Source organism: Chlamydotis macqueenii, chromosome 1, assembly GCF_036417535.1.
Source record: "Chlamydotis macqueenii isolate bChlMac1 chromosome 1, bChlMac1.mat, whole genome shotgun sequence".
In the NCBI taxonomy this organism is placed as follows: domain Eukaryota; kingdom Metazoa; phylum Chordata; class Aves; order Otidiformes; family Otididae; genus Chlamydotis; species Chlamydotis macqueenii.
This window is the reverse complement of record NC_141556.1, coordinates 154,087,520-154,100,938: the sequence shown is the minus strand read 5'-3', so window position 1 is coordinate 154,100,938 and position 13,419 is coordinate 154,087,520. Positions and strand designations below refer to the sequence as shown.

General features: G+C 36.6%; 1 protein-coding gene across 2 annotated transcripts in view; it reads left to right on the top strand.

Annotated features, from left to right (window-relative positions):
- TNFSF13B (TNF superfamily member 13b) overlaps positions 1-13,419 on the top strand; it is a 25,787-nt gene extending 12,368 nt beyond the window's left edge. For both annotated transcript variants that reach the window (XM_086770655.1, XM_010120748.2), the window contains exons 2-7: positions 167-579; positions 663-768; positions 8,946-9,002; positions 9,290-9,402; positions 9,499-9,649; positions 11,829-13,419. In XM_086770655.1, the coding sequence (XP_086626781.1) occupies positions 253-579; positions 663-768; positions 8,946-9,002; positions 9,290-9,402; positions 9,499-9,649; positions 11,829-11,941 (867 nt within the window). In that variant the 5' untranslated portion in view covers positions 167-252 and the 3' untranslated portion in view covers positions 11,942-13,419. The remainder of the gene's footprint in view (positions 1-166; positions 580-662; positions 769-8,945; positions 9,003-9,289; positions 9,403-9,498; positions 9,650-11,828) is intronic.

Below are 13,419 nucleotides of genomic sequence, written 5' to 3'. Positions count from 1 at the left end.
CATGAGAAAGTATTACTTTATAAAATGCAGCACAGAAAGGAGAAAACTAAGTGGAGATTGAATCTTAGACCTTCACTCAGTACATTAAGTTTAATGGTTCTATCAACGGCTTCATATGACAGGAAATGATCTGGGCGTTCTGTTCACTTATTCTGGATGCCCTTAGTTTCAGAGAGCAACTGGTAACATGGATTGCACCTCGGAAGGGGACAGCTGAACTCTCCCTCCGGCTTTAGTGAGGACAGAGCAGCGATGAAATCCGTGGACTGTGTGCACGTCATCCAACCGAAGGATACCGCCTCCTCTCCCTCTGCCCCCCCTGGTGCTGCCTCAGGCACCACGGGACTTTTTTCTGTCACATTCCTGTGGCTTGCAATGCTCCTGTCCTCTTGTCTTGCAGCAGTGTCTCTTTACCATGTTATCACCTTGAAAACAGAACTAGAAGCTCTGCGCAGCAAGCTGATCTACACGGTGCGGGCAAGGTCTTCGCTAGACCAGCCACCCGTGTCCCCCAACGAAAATAAAGTGGGCACCTCTGTTTCTTCCTTCCTGCAAGTGTCTGCAGCTGGCGCCAGGCAGGTAAGCTGGAGGGGTGGTTTTTGGCTTGCAGGGGATGAGCAAATGCGAGGCTGCTTTCCCTGACTGTCGTTTCTCACCATCAGGAGGACAGGCTTCCTGGTCCTGGCCCAGCTGGAAGCTTCCAAAAGGAAATCTGGAACGGGAGCAGAAACAGGGGGAGAAGGGCTGTTGTCCACACAGAAGACACAGGTAAATAGCAGCCGGTGGAGTGGGTTGGGATGCCACAGTTGGACACTGCCTTGAGAAGAGCAGCAGTGCTTGATTTTTATCTTTTGTCAGCCCATCTGTGCTCTCAGAGCCCATTATGGTTTTTACAATTATTGCTGAATGAATGATGTTAACTGTAGGTACGTTCTCTTAATGGTTACCATACTGTTTAAGGTACCAGATATTCACGCTATCTGCAGGTTGAACTTTGAACATTAGATCCTGAACCTGCTTCTTGTAACGGAGGTATTTCTTGATGATGCAACTTTATGCAACTTTAAATTGTTCAAATTGTAAATTGCTCAGTTCTAAATCCACCGCTCTCAACTCAGGGTAATGCCTAACTTGTTTCTCTCTCATCAATAGTAGGGAGGGAAAGCTATTATTAAAAATGCCAAGTCATTTTTCTGGGAAAACATGCTCATCCTAAAAGAGAGAAGTAGGAGCTTAACTTTAGAGAAGTAGGAGCTTTCAAAGAGAAAGGCTGGCTTGTACCTGTCAAAAGAAGCGGACTAGAAGGAATTCAGAAGTTTAGCATTACATTAAAACAATCTGTTAATATAATTAGCAAAATTAATAAAGGTATGCCTATCCAGTAAGATTTTTTCTATCATGGCCTTTTGCAGAGAACACTGCTCTCCATAAAATCTCTCCGATGTATATTATAGTGCTGGGATATTAATGGGATATATTTGTTTCCTTTGGGGCTATAATACCTACATTTTTTTTCTTTTTCTCTTTCCAAACATAATGATGCCTGATAGTATGAAATACAGAATTTTATTATAATGGTTTGCATACGTACTCTAATTGCACTGAGTAACTAAAAACATTCCTTAGTTGCTAAATCAGTTCAATCCTCTCATGGATACTTTTAGATTGTTTTAACTGACGAAAGCTTGTATCTTAAAGTATTAATATATGAAGTTGAAATGTAGTACTTTGTATGTAATGACTAAATCAAGCTTTGTTTAAAACATGATTTTGAGTGACTAATTAATGTGAAATGTATTTCACTTAAACTTCAGCAAGCAAAATGAAATTTCAGTTCTAGAGTATAATCACTCTACTTACCTCCAGTGTTCTCAAAAGAGGATATTCATTTAGGACATCACCCAAAATCCATAGGTTTAAGTGGGATTTATTCTATTTCATTAGTAATCTTTGGTTCAGGGTCTTGGCTAAGAGTGATTTCACAAATAGGACTGAGGATAAGATTGCTTAAATTGTATTTATTTTAGCCTGTTTCCTATCATAGGAACTACAAAGCTTCCCTGGTCTCCCCTCTCTAGCATTTCCCAGATAAAAAGTAGTGATCTAAAGCAGAAGTATCATCAAAATAAGGAGACATGTCTTTTTTAAAATAAATGTTATAGCATCAGTACTCTGCAAGGTACTCAGTTCCCTTCATGGTAGTTTTCATCTTTATTCTTATTGCTATTTGAGGGTGTATGGGGTAGAGAAGGGTTTTGGGCTCCTCAGTTGTGCTTCTGGCAGACTTAAGATTCTTCTCGTCGGGTAGCCACCTCTTCTTACACCTATTTAGCTTTATGCACATAAAATTCTCGTTAAGGTACTTTTTTTTTTAAAGCTTTTTTTTTTTTTTTTTAAAAAAAAAGATGCAGCTGGCTTTGAAATTGTTTAGGATAGGTGACAGAAAATACAGAATATGAACATACATCGAAATGGGAAAAGCTACATAGGTTGACCTACAACAAAACTGTTTTCTAACATGACCATCATATTTTTGTATATAAAAAAAAAAAGAAAAAAAAAGTAAGTTACAAATCTTGCATTTATGTAAAAGATCATCTGTTAGAGAGGGTTACCTTTCTGCTTGCTGTAATGACAACAAATTAAGCTTGTCGGAGTTCAGTAAGATGTTACGTTTTCTCAGATCAGATTTCACTGATGACCATGAACCTACTTGTCACTATTAAATTTTGTTTTAGCAGAATGAGTGAAATCAGAGAACCTGGTGTTGTTCATGGTGCTGAATCCTGCCTGTTACTTGGTTATGTACACAGAATTACTAGCCCTGCATTTCGATCTTCTCACGACCATTTCTGGGTATCAGAATCCCAGCAGCCTCCAAATCGTCTTGCAGATGCGTTGCACTCATTCTGGTACAAAGGAAGATAAATGAGGGTATTGAGTGAGCTGCCTTGTTCTTCTCCTATTTCTGTTTGCTTCAACAAGGTCTCAGAGTAGAGTCTGGTCTCATAATTAATTGTTGACCCATAATTTCACTTTAACACGGACCAGTTCCTTAGGAAGTGAATATTTGAAAATGTTGCCGATATACAATTGATTCTCTTGTGCTTCATCAGAGAGCAGAAGTAAAATACAGAACTATTATTTTGTTTATAAATAAATTTCTGGTTCAATTCTGTTTTCTTTTTAAACTTTAATTATTAAATTACAGAAATGGATGCCCCGTGATTCTTTTTAGGCCCAGCACAGCCCTTCTTGAGCATATGAAATTTCCATTTTTTTTTTCTATTGGCTTGATGTTGTGTGCATAAAAGTGGCTACAAATTAGAATTTTAATTAAAATGACAATTGAATGAAAATGGATCTAACACAATGTTGTTCTTTCATATTTGTATGGAGTATACATATTTGTCTGTGTTCAAGCATAAAACCATTAGTCATCAGTAGTTGTACATTTTGTGTCTTGAGAAAATTTCCAGCTCAAGGAGATTGAAGAGATGGGTTTCAAGCATCAATTCCAAATAAAGCTGTACAGTTAGCAGTCAGAACCAGAGTTCTTGATACAATCAGTAGGAATTAATGCCTGATTTTGAAGGGTACATATTATTAATATGCAGGAAGATAGATCATCCAACCACTTTAGAATCATAGAATGGTTAGGGTTGGAAGGGACCTTTAAAGGTCATCTTATACTTCATATAAGGACACATAAGAACAGATATAATTTTTCTTATTTGTCTTTCTCTTTATAAATTTTGCCTGGAGAGGAAAACCACTACTCAACAAAAATCTCTCCTGAATTTTATACCCTGTTCACAATTACTGATTGGCTTGCCTGCATATTTCTCTCTAAGCTGTATGTGCACCTGAGTCCAGAAACAAGACATAGGTTCCATTACCTAAGCCAGTTCAGTGTATGAATATCAAACTTAATTTACACACTTTCTCTGTGCCTCATTCTGATCATTACTGTGGGATTCTGATTCCTGTGGCCAGCTAAAGAGGTGAGCATCAGGTCTTCTGTAGACTTGATTTCAGGCAATGTTCTGCTGTGATCAGATTGGAGCACCCATGGATTATATTTAGTTTGGTATATTGAGGTTACTTCAACCAGTCCAGGAAGGAACTAGGGAGAAATTCAAAGTAATTCCACAAAGCAGTGGGGCAGGCTAATCTGGCGTATGACTTGGCAATTTTTTTTTTTTACTAGTGGTTCTCTGGTTCTACTCCAGTATCCAGTTGTGTCAATGGGAAATAACTATTGCCATGCAGGCGTGGTGTATAAGTTGTGAGAATTTTGCCATTGTTCTTGGTATAATTGCCTTACTGGGAAACTGATACATTTACTTTGGCAAACATGTCTCTGCGAAATCTAACCTTTTGTTGCTACTCTAAACAAATCCCACATATAAAATTCCCTCACTAAATATTCAAAATACTTCTTATTGTATTGTTTGAAGAGGGGAAATATAAGAGTTCTCTTAATAAAAATAAAGGGCCTACTTCTTGAAAAGATATGCCATTCTTTTTTGTTTCTGCTGACAACAGGCTAACTCAAAAGGAAGTAGGCCTTTCTGTGCAAAAGGACAGAAAATTACTTCATAAAATGCCTGCAATTTTACATAAAGAATTCCACTTACTGAATGAATGAATCAATGTTGTATCTTATGCAATCTGTGTATTATGCAATCATGTATTATGTACTATGCGAACAAAATACACAAAATAGGAATTTTTGAAAATAATACTCTGCTTTATACTGTATAATAGAACTCTATATAAAGTATTCTTAATTCTTAGTAAATTATTTCCTTGTTGTTCTGATTGTAACACATTACTGGTAATTCTATTAAGGTCAAAATAATGCTACCAATACTTTAGAATCATAGAATGGTTAGGCTTGGAAGGGACCTTTAAAGGTCATCTAGTCCAAGCTGCCTGCAAGAAGCAGGGACATCTCCAACCAGATCAGGTTGCTCAGAGCCCCATCCATCCTGGCCTTGAATGTTTCCAGGGATGGAGCATCAACCACCTCTCTGGGCAACCTATTCCAGTGTTCCACCACTCTCATTGTGAGTTTCTTTTTCCTGATATCTAGTCTGAAGATATCTGCTTTGAAGATATTTGTTAGATCTGAGTCATATCTGTAACTATGAGCAAGCCATTTTAATGCAGGGACTGATTTAGTCCATTATTAATGCCATATGAAGACTTCTTAGTTAAAAAGCACCAAATTAACCAGTCTATAAAAATACATGAGAAAAAAGAAGATCTCTTGTGATGAGAAATAAAGAAGTTCAGGGTAGAAGAACTGCAAATTGTTCAAGAACATGCTTATAATTTATAAATTGAATTATCTAGTATTTAAATATGTTTCAGGAAGTCTACAGAGAACAGATCTAGACCAAAGAAGGAACCTAAACAAGCAGGTCTGTTTTGTAAAGTTCAGGTTTTTTGCTTGTTTTCATTTCAGCAAATATTGAGATAGATGTCTCAGGCCTCAGATGTTGAAACTTAAATATTTACGCATTAATTCACAGATACTAAAGTTGAAATTTTATATGGATGAATTATGAAGTTAGATTGCAAAATATTAAAGTGATTATGTCAGTTAAGTAATACAAGAAATGTTATTTTACCAATATCAGGTCTGAAGTTACACAGATATGCAGAAGGCTTTGCTCCTATGCTGCTGCAAGAGCTGGCTTTTTTTTTAAAATTGTGGTTACATTGCTCAACTGGTGGAGAATACATCCCTTCATGCGCTGGTTGTGGTTTATAAAGGCATCTGGAGTCACTAACTTCTTCAGAATTGACTGTTCTTTTCATGGAAGAAGATAGACTTTGAAATGTTCTTCTCCCCACCCACACTCTGCAGAGCGGTTAAAACTAGGAAAAAAAAAAAAGAAGTGCTCATCAAGATAAAACTACTATATGAAGTTGCAACAGGATAGGGCAGACTTTATTGTTCTAGATACACTCTGGTTTATACAGCTAGACCTTGTGGTGACACTCAGTCTACATGTTTTTACACACTTTTAAGACTTATTTGATGATTCCTATTTTTTCTTGCATTATTAATTATTCAAAAATCCTTTAGGCAACAAAGGTGATGCTCAGATTTGATTTACACTGGGCTGAAGGGAATTCAAGTAGAGCTTTTGATTTATTCTGCTCAGTACTGATAGTAACTATTCAACCCACATTTTGTAATGCATATATTCTTGATATTGTACTTCAGGTAAGGTTTGGGTCCTTCCTGGAATATAATTTCTTAACAGTGTTAACTTTTAACTGAAAATCCCTGTTAATTTACCCAGAAAATATACTCTTTATATACATAACTTCTCCTTAATAGTAGTGTTGTTTACTCTGAATTGGTTTCAATGAATTATTTAATTATAAGCATGCACGTAGTTCCACTGAGGTCAAAGTGAAGCACTTGTATATACTGGAAATAGTTATGTGTCAGTCTTGGCTTCTGAACATTTTTTTGAAGCATGCTGTTGTTCAATCCCTCAAACAGTTTTTTAGATATTATTTGTCCTTTGTGGCTTTAGGTAAAATGGTCACTGTGGTAGTTTCTGTTCTCTTTATTGTCATGAATGACACTGTTGTATCCATATTTCTCTGTGAAAAACAAGCTTACTGTATTCTGTGGAGCCTGATTTCTATCTGTATACACTAAAAAAAGAGTGTGATTTTTTTAAAGAATGTATGTAGATTTGATATCTGTAGTATAAAGCAGAGTTGGTCTGTGTTTTAAAAAGATGGAAAAGATCTCAGACTGTACTAAACTTGCTGATTTTAATTACTGTGAAGCAGTTCTCCGCATGAGAGCTGAAATACTAGATGACTGGTGTTTCAATGATGCAAACAACTGAAACATAAATCCAGACTTACAAACTGTGAATCGGGATGGTTTCAGAAATGTCCATCCAGTTTGCAGAGCAGATTTAACATGAGTGGCTAAAGTAGCCATAACTTGCACTGCTTGTGGATGCTACTTATTGGTAGCTTGCTGGATAGCAGCTGGTTAGCGTGAATCATTACAAGTCCTCTCTTGTTTATTAGTGGAAAATTCAGGGGGCACACTGGTGAGTTCTTTTAAAAGCAGGAATGAAAATTCTCATTTGGCTTACTGAAATACTAGGGAATCAGCAAATTCCATTCATGAGGAAAGCACTTTGCTCCAAAGGAGAGTGGGTGACTACCTTGTGAATTAAATTGCCTGATGTGCTTTGTTGTGAGACTCCAGAAAATGACATTTTGATCTTATTTGGAAGCTTCTTTTTCAGAAAATCCTGTTGCTTGCAAGTGTGATAGAAAAATGGCTGAAGTATAATACATTTTTCAATTTGCTTGGTTGTTTTTTTTTTTTCTATTCCTTATCGGAAGGCAGAGAATTCAGATGCCTTTAAATTCTTGGTTTGAAAATCTATAGATTTTGGCACATTATTGATGAGTATTGATAGAACTCAAGGACACATTCCAGTGTAGGAGATGGGAGCTTGCAGGATAGTGTTCCCGTTAACGTAAGTAGAGCTCACAGGTTGTGTGATCATTGTGACATTGGAGCGTTCCCAGACATGCACTTGAATCTTTGTCTGCTGCCAGCTGGCACTGCTGAGTGCTGCTGAACATCCAGCCCTCTTCTGGTATTTTCAGGCAAAAAAATCTCCTTGGAAAGGAGACTTAGATATGGAGAGAGGCTGTTTTCTACTCATTTCCTCTCACTACCTGCCGTGCGGTGAGAGGTTTGTGCTGCTGGGCACTTGGTTGCACACCTGGGTACCACTGACAGATGTAGAAACAGGATCCCATGGAGCAGGGCACTGCCAGTTACAGCAAGAGCGGCCAAATCTGACGCACAGCCCTCTTACCTGAAAAGTGGTAAACAAAAATGAAAATTCAGCAATCCACACCAGAATTTTCTCTTCTTGACACTTAGTAAATTCATCTGGTTTTTGTCAAGTGCAGTAAATGTTACTACTCTGTTTTCCAACCTCCAAAGTAGCACTAGAACCAGATGTTTTCATTAAAATCTACTCTAAGCAAATGCAACTATCCTTTTTTTTTTTTCTTTTATCCTGTTCCTTGACATTTATGCTTAGCAGATTTTTTACAAGGTCTTTGTTTCACTTGTGAGCCTATATTTTAACATACCGCATTATTTTTCTCTGATCAAACTCCTAGTTTCTCATTAGCGTTGCCAGTCTCTACAGTTTTGAGTAATGCATCAGTTTTGACAGATACTAAGCTATTTGTTGTGTGTGCATTCATTTGCTAACAGTCATCTCTGTATCTCCCCTCTTAGTCTCAGTATAGATTGATTGAGTGTGGGTATCTGAAAACATATTGAAAGTACATATATATGGATTTTGATAACTTATTTTGAAAGTACATATATATGGATTTTGATAACTTATTTTGAAAGTATCATCTAACCAATATATGTGACTAATATTTTACAGCAGTTATGACTGGAAACTAATTTCTGTAAATAATATAGTAAACATCATTTGAAAATCTGTTATCTGTCGTAGCTGGCAGGGTTGGGGGTTTTTTGAGCTTTTCCATAGAAAAATTAACAAGGCTAAATTGAGCTGATGATTCCTACCTCGTTTGACTTACTGCTGCATTTTTCAATTTCATTTGGACCAGAGATTGAAACAAGCAAGTATTGCTTGTCCTGCTATCTGAGGTCTCCTGCTTAGTTGCATGATCCCTGAAAGTTATCTACTATGTGTTGCAATATGATTTTTTTTTGGCACATTTGAGTAAGATCTGTGTTAAAATCAATAGATTATGTTTTGAAATAAGTGGTGAGACTGAGAGATGTTTTTCATGTCCGTCTTTCATTTTTTTTAAAGTAGTTTCAAAAGCTTACTCTATTTCATTACTGATTTATATTTTGTTGATTTCAAAATAATTTAATTTTTCAGTGCTGCAGGCCTGCTTGCAACTGATTGCTGACAGCAAAAGTGATATCCAACAGAATGGTAAGAATATGTTCCATGATTTATAGCTAACTATTCCATGTATCAACTCTTCCATCCAATTTTATCTAACTTGAAAGCAGATCCAATTTTATCTAACTACAAAGCAGTAACTGAGTTATGTTACTCAGAGAGTAAAAAAAAAAAGAGATCCCTTCATCTGGACATCTCTCGCAAAGCTAGTGAGACTGGAAGTCTTTATTAGAAGTCAACTTTGTTAATTTTTGGCAGGTGAAAATGAAGAAAGTTACTTTTCTTTCTGATTGCCCCAAAATTATTGTTTCTTTTAGACGATTCAAGCATTGTCCCTTGGCTTCTGAGCTTTAAACGTGGAACAGCTCTGGAAGAACAAGGAAATAAAATAGTGATCAAAGAAACAGGATATTTTTTCATATATGGCCAGGTGAGAAAGCTCAATTTGTTTCAGCATCTGACTTTTTAAAAGATTTTCAATGTTTCCATACAATGTGTTTGAAGTCTGCACCTCTTCATTCTGTAGGTTTTATATACAGATACAACATTTGCTATGGGACACCTCATACAGAGGAAGAAGGCTCACGTGTTTGGTGATGATCTCAGCTTGGTGACATTGTTTCGTTGCATCCAAAATATGCCACAGTCTTATCCGAATAATTCTTGCTATACTGCTGGTAAACATCTAAGTTTTCCTTTTCTTTGTTTGCAAATAAGCTGTACCAAAGAGGATCTGTAGTGCTGGGTGATTAGGCAGTTGTAAAGAAAATGGGCTACATTCATGGATCTGGTTAATTGCAAAATGACGGAGTACTTTCAAAAAATTACATTTTTATATAGAGGATCAGCAGTTGGAGGGTATGTGTCTAACTTAGATGATCTGAACAATTCCCCTCTCTCCACTGACTATATCATGTGGTTAGATACTTCAGTGCTTTTGGTTAGATGCCTGAAGCAGACCAAAGGAGTACATACTGTCCTTATTGAAGAACTCAGTTTAACTTAGGGGTTGAATTCCACATTTAGTTATCTGAATAAGATATTTAGGAGCTATCTTCTGCTTTAAAACATCGTATGTGAATTTTAGCCACCTAATTTTGCATACCTTACTATGGGATTTCCAAAGATATTTCTTATCAGCTTAATTCCCTGCTCCTTATAAAGGCTACTGCAGTTTTACTATTTGGTTAGATGAAAAATAGTTAATTCCTATAAGGACTTCTTTCTGACTGCACAAATTAGAAACATCACAAGAAAGACCAATTAAAATATTTAATGCAAGTCCAACAGGCTCAGTGCTCAATATATATGTCTATTCCTGCAGTAGCTTTTAAGGAATTGTTGTCAGGCCTACTAAACCTCATTTGGTAGCTCTTAGCTGTCTATCTTTCCCCCTTAATGGTGGATTTGAGGGTTTTCTCTTTTTCTTATTTTCAAGCAAGATCTGTATGAATAAAACCAGACTTTTTTTCAATGCCTTATAAAAAAGTGGGTGACATTGAGTGATGGAGTTGACGGTTGGCAAGTAATGGCATTAAACAAATGGCTTGAGGAAGGAAGCTGATATTTTTTTGTCCAAATAAAAATAAATTAGCTACTTCCTCCTGGTGATTGTTATGGAAATGAGGCATGCCAGCCACCATAACAGGATTCAACTCTAAGTTTCCACATAAGCCTAAAGATAGATTCCTTTATGAAAGTACTTTTTATTAATAGTGCTACAGCTCAAGCTGGGTGCCTCCAAAGAGGGACCCCAAACAAAGAAATCCCTGGGCAATTATACCCTTACAATCTAAGTTCCCTGCTCCTCATGTGTTAGTTCGAACCAATAGTAATATTAAGGTCTGTGGTCTTCTTGCTTTTTTATTGGTTTGATTTGTTTGCTGTTTTGTTACTAAGTGGTTGCTAGGTGGCCATCTTCTCATACACTATCTCATCTTCCCAGGTTGGTTTGAGCTGAATCTGTAGTTAGCTATTCGGCATGTTGTTACAGTTCATATCCCATGATCTATAGGTTTCGTCTACTCTAGCTATTAATGTTTAAGCTGCTAGCTCCAAGTTTCAACTAACGTTTTCTACAACACAATTGAGGCTGTCCAAACATTTTCTTTAACTCTCTGCCCCTCCACCCATGCATTCTGGCATCATAACCACCTTCGATTTCATCTGTCCTCTTATTTCACCCTTTCTGAACTAGGATCTCTGCTCCATCCTGCCACTTTACAGTTCCTGCTTCACAAATTCCCACCCTTCTGCTTTCACCTGGAAAACCAAATCTTAGTGCAATATCTCATGCTGTTGAGCATGTGTTGCAGCAGATGTTAGATGTGCTCTCAGCTCAGTGACTGCAACTCAAAGGCGAGGTGCTTTCGGTTATCACATCAGCTGATGTGTGGCTGGCCGGAAGCAGACTTTTGTGCTCTGCAATTGCAGTAGATCAGCTGATGTCTGGTAACTTCATTTGGTTGGTAAAACTCATGAGACCTCCTCCAGGAATGTGAGAACAGAGTGGTCTGGGATCAGCAATACCCAATGCTGACTTTGACTGCCACATCACCATAACATGAGGAATCTGGGTACACCACTGTTACAAATTTTTGCAGCATTTGCTTAAGTGAACTATGATATGCTGAGAGCAGAATGGAAAGAAGGTCCAGCTCCAGGGAAGACGTTAAGTGTCAGCTTTGGGTAGGCTGCAATTTGTGAGATTGTGCCTAAAGATAAAAAAAAGCACTCATTGCAAGTAACAAGCAATGCTTATATTTGTAAAATGACATGTAATGACTTTTTGATTACCATTTATGAAAAGAATGCATTTGAAATATTAACTTTAAAATATTCCAAATCTTTTGCCAGGCATTGCAAAATTAGAAGAAGGGGATGAACTACAGCTTACAATACCACGGAGAAGGGCCAAAATATCCCTGGATGGAGATGGTACTTTTTTTGGTGCAGTTAGACTCCTCTGAACCCTTTCATTTCTGTTACTATGCTTAATGCAGTTTTCTTTTTTTTCCTATGCCTTTGTCAGAAAAAAAAATATTGAATTGTAATAAAGCTGACAATTCAGTCTCCCCCCCATCCACCACCAGCTTCTGAGAACTTTTCTTCTGTTTAATAAGTGAACCCAAAACAGGAAATACACCAGACACACTTGTGAGATGTAACCATCATGTGATTACCAGAAAGCCAATTTATTTTAGACAATGGGAGACTCTAAATAACAACTGTAAAGCAATGGCTTTTTGGCTTTGTAATAATTTGTTGTCCATAAGGCAAATCAAAGGAGTTGACCATAAAGTATAGCATAAACAGGACCGTTGACTATCAAATTATTATCCGTAATTGAAAAGGAAAACTAAAACATATTTTAAATTTTTGAGGTATAAAGTATAGTGAAGAAACATCAAACAATAGATTCCTCATCAGAAAACGGAGGTGTCAGGTGGGTTCTGGGGGCTTTTTGGTTTTTTTGTGACACCAAGATTTGAGGAAGGCAAAAGTCTAAATGTATGGGATAATGAAAACAAACTCCTCAGAAATACACAAAATAGTAGCCACTGGTTTGCTTCATCCTTGTGAACAAAAGGTGTTTAAATGACTAAAATCTATTACTATTTACTAATAGAATTATTTTTACTGCAAGAAGGACATGTAAGATGCTTCAGAACCTCAATCTTCAAAGCACTGCTATTCATCAAGGAATATGTGTATACTTCTATGTAAGCAATGCAGGGACAGAAAGAAACATGCTGCAATTAGACACAATACAGTAGGTGGAATTGGATTTCTGGCTTCATAATTTCTGCAGTCATTTATAGATGTGTATATATATACAGTATATATATGTATATGTATGAAAGTATGTACACGCACATATATAAGCCTTTGACATTTGTGCATAGAATTTTATCTTCATTTTAACAGTTTATAAAATGGAAATGTTACTACATATATACTTTTTTTTTTGTATTTCTCTTGCTTTTTGCTATCATTAATTCTATGCAATACAATAAAAAGAAAAATCTTGGAGCCAGACATACAACTAAGAAAATACATTTGTATCCCAGAAATCTGGACTCGGTCTGTAGGTTAACTATAGACTTTTTCTGCAGTTTTGAACTTTGTTTTACAAAAAAAATCGGATGTGTAGAAAGACTAAACAGATGTCTTTTTTTTCCTTCTCTTTTATCTGTCTGCTTTGTTCAGTAGATATGATTTATGTCTTTTTTTACCCCAAGAATCCATGTGTATTGTGTGGTCAAGGTAATAGCATGATAATAGTGTGATCAAGACCTCTAGGAGCTATTGCAATACAAACATTGAATACTTATTCCACTGATCTTCAAAGAAGTATTGAAGTACTACTGGAATAGGTAAAATAATAAAACCCATAGTAATGAACTGTATTTAATTTAAAAACATTTTTTAGGGCTTGAGAATTGTG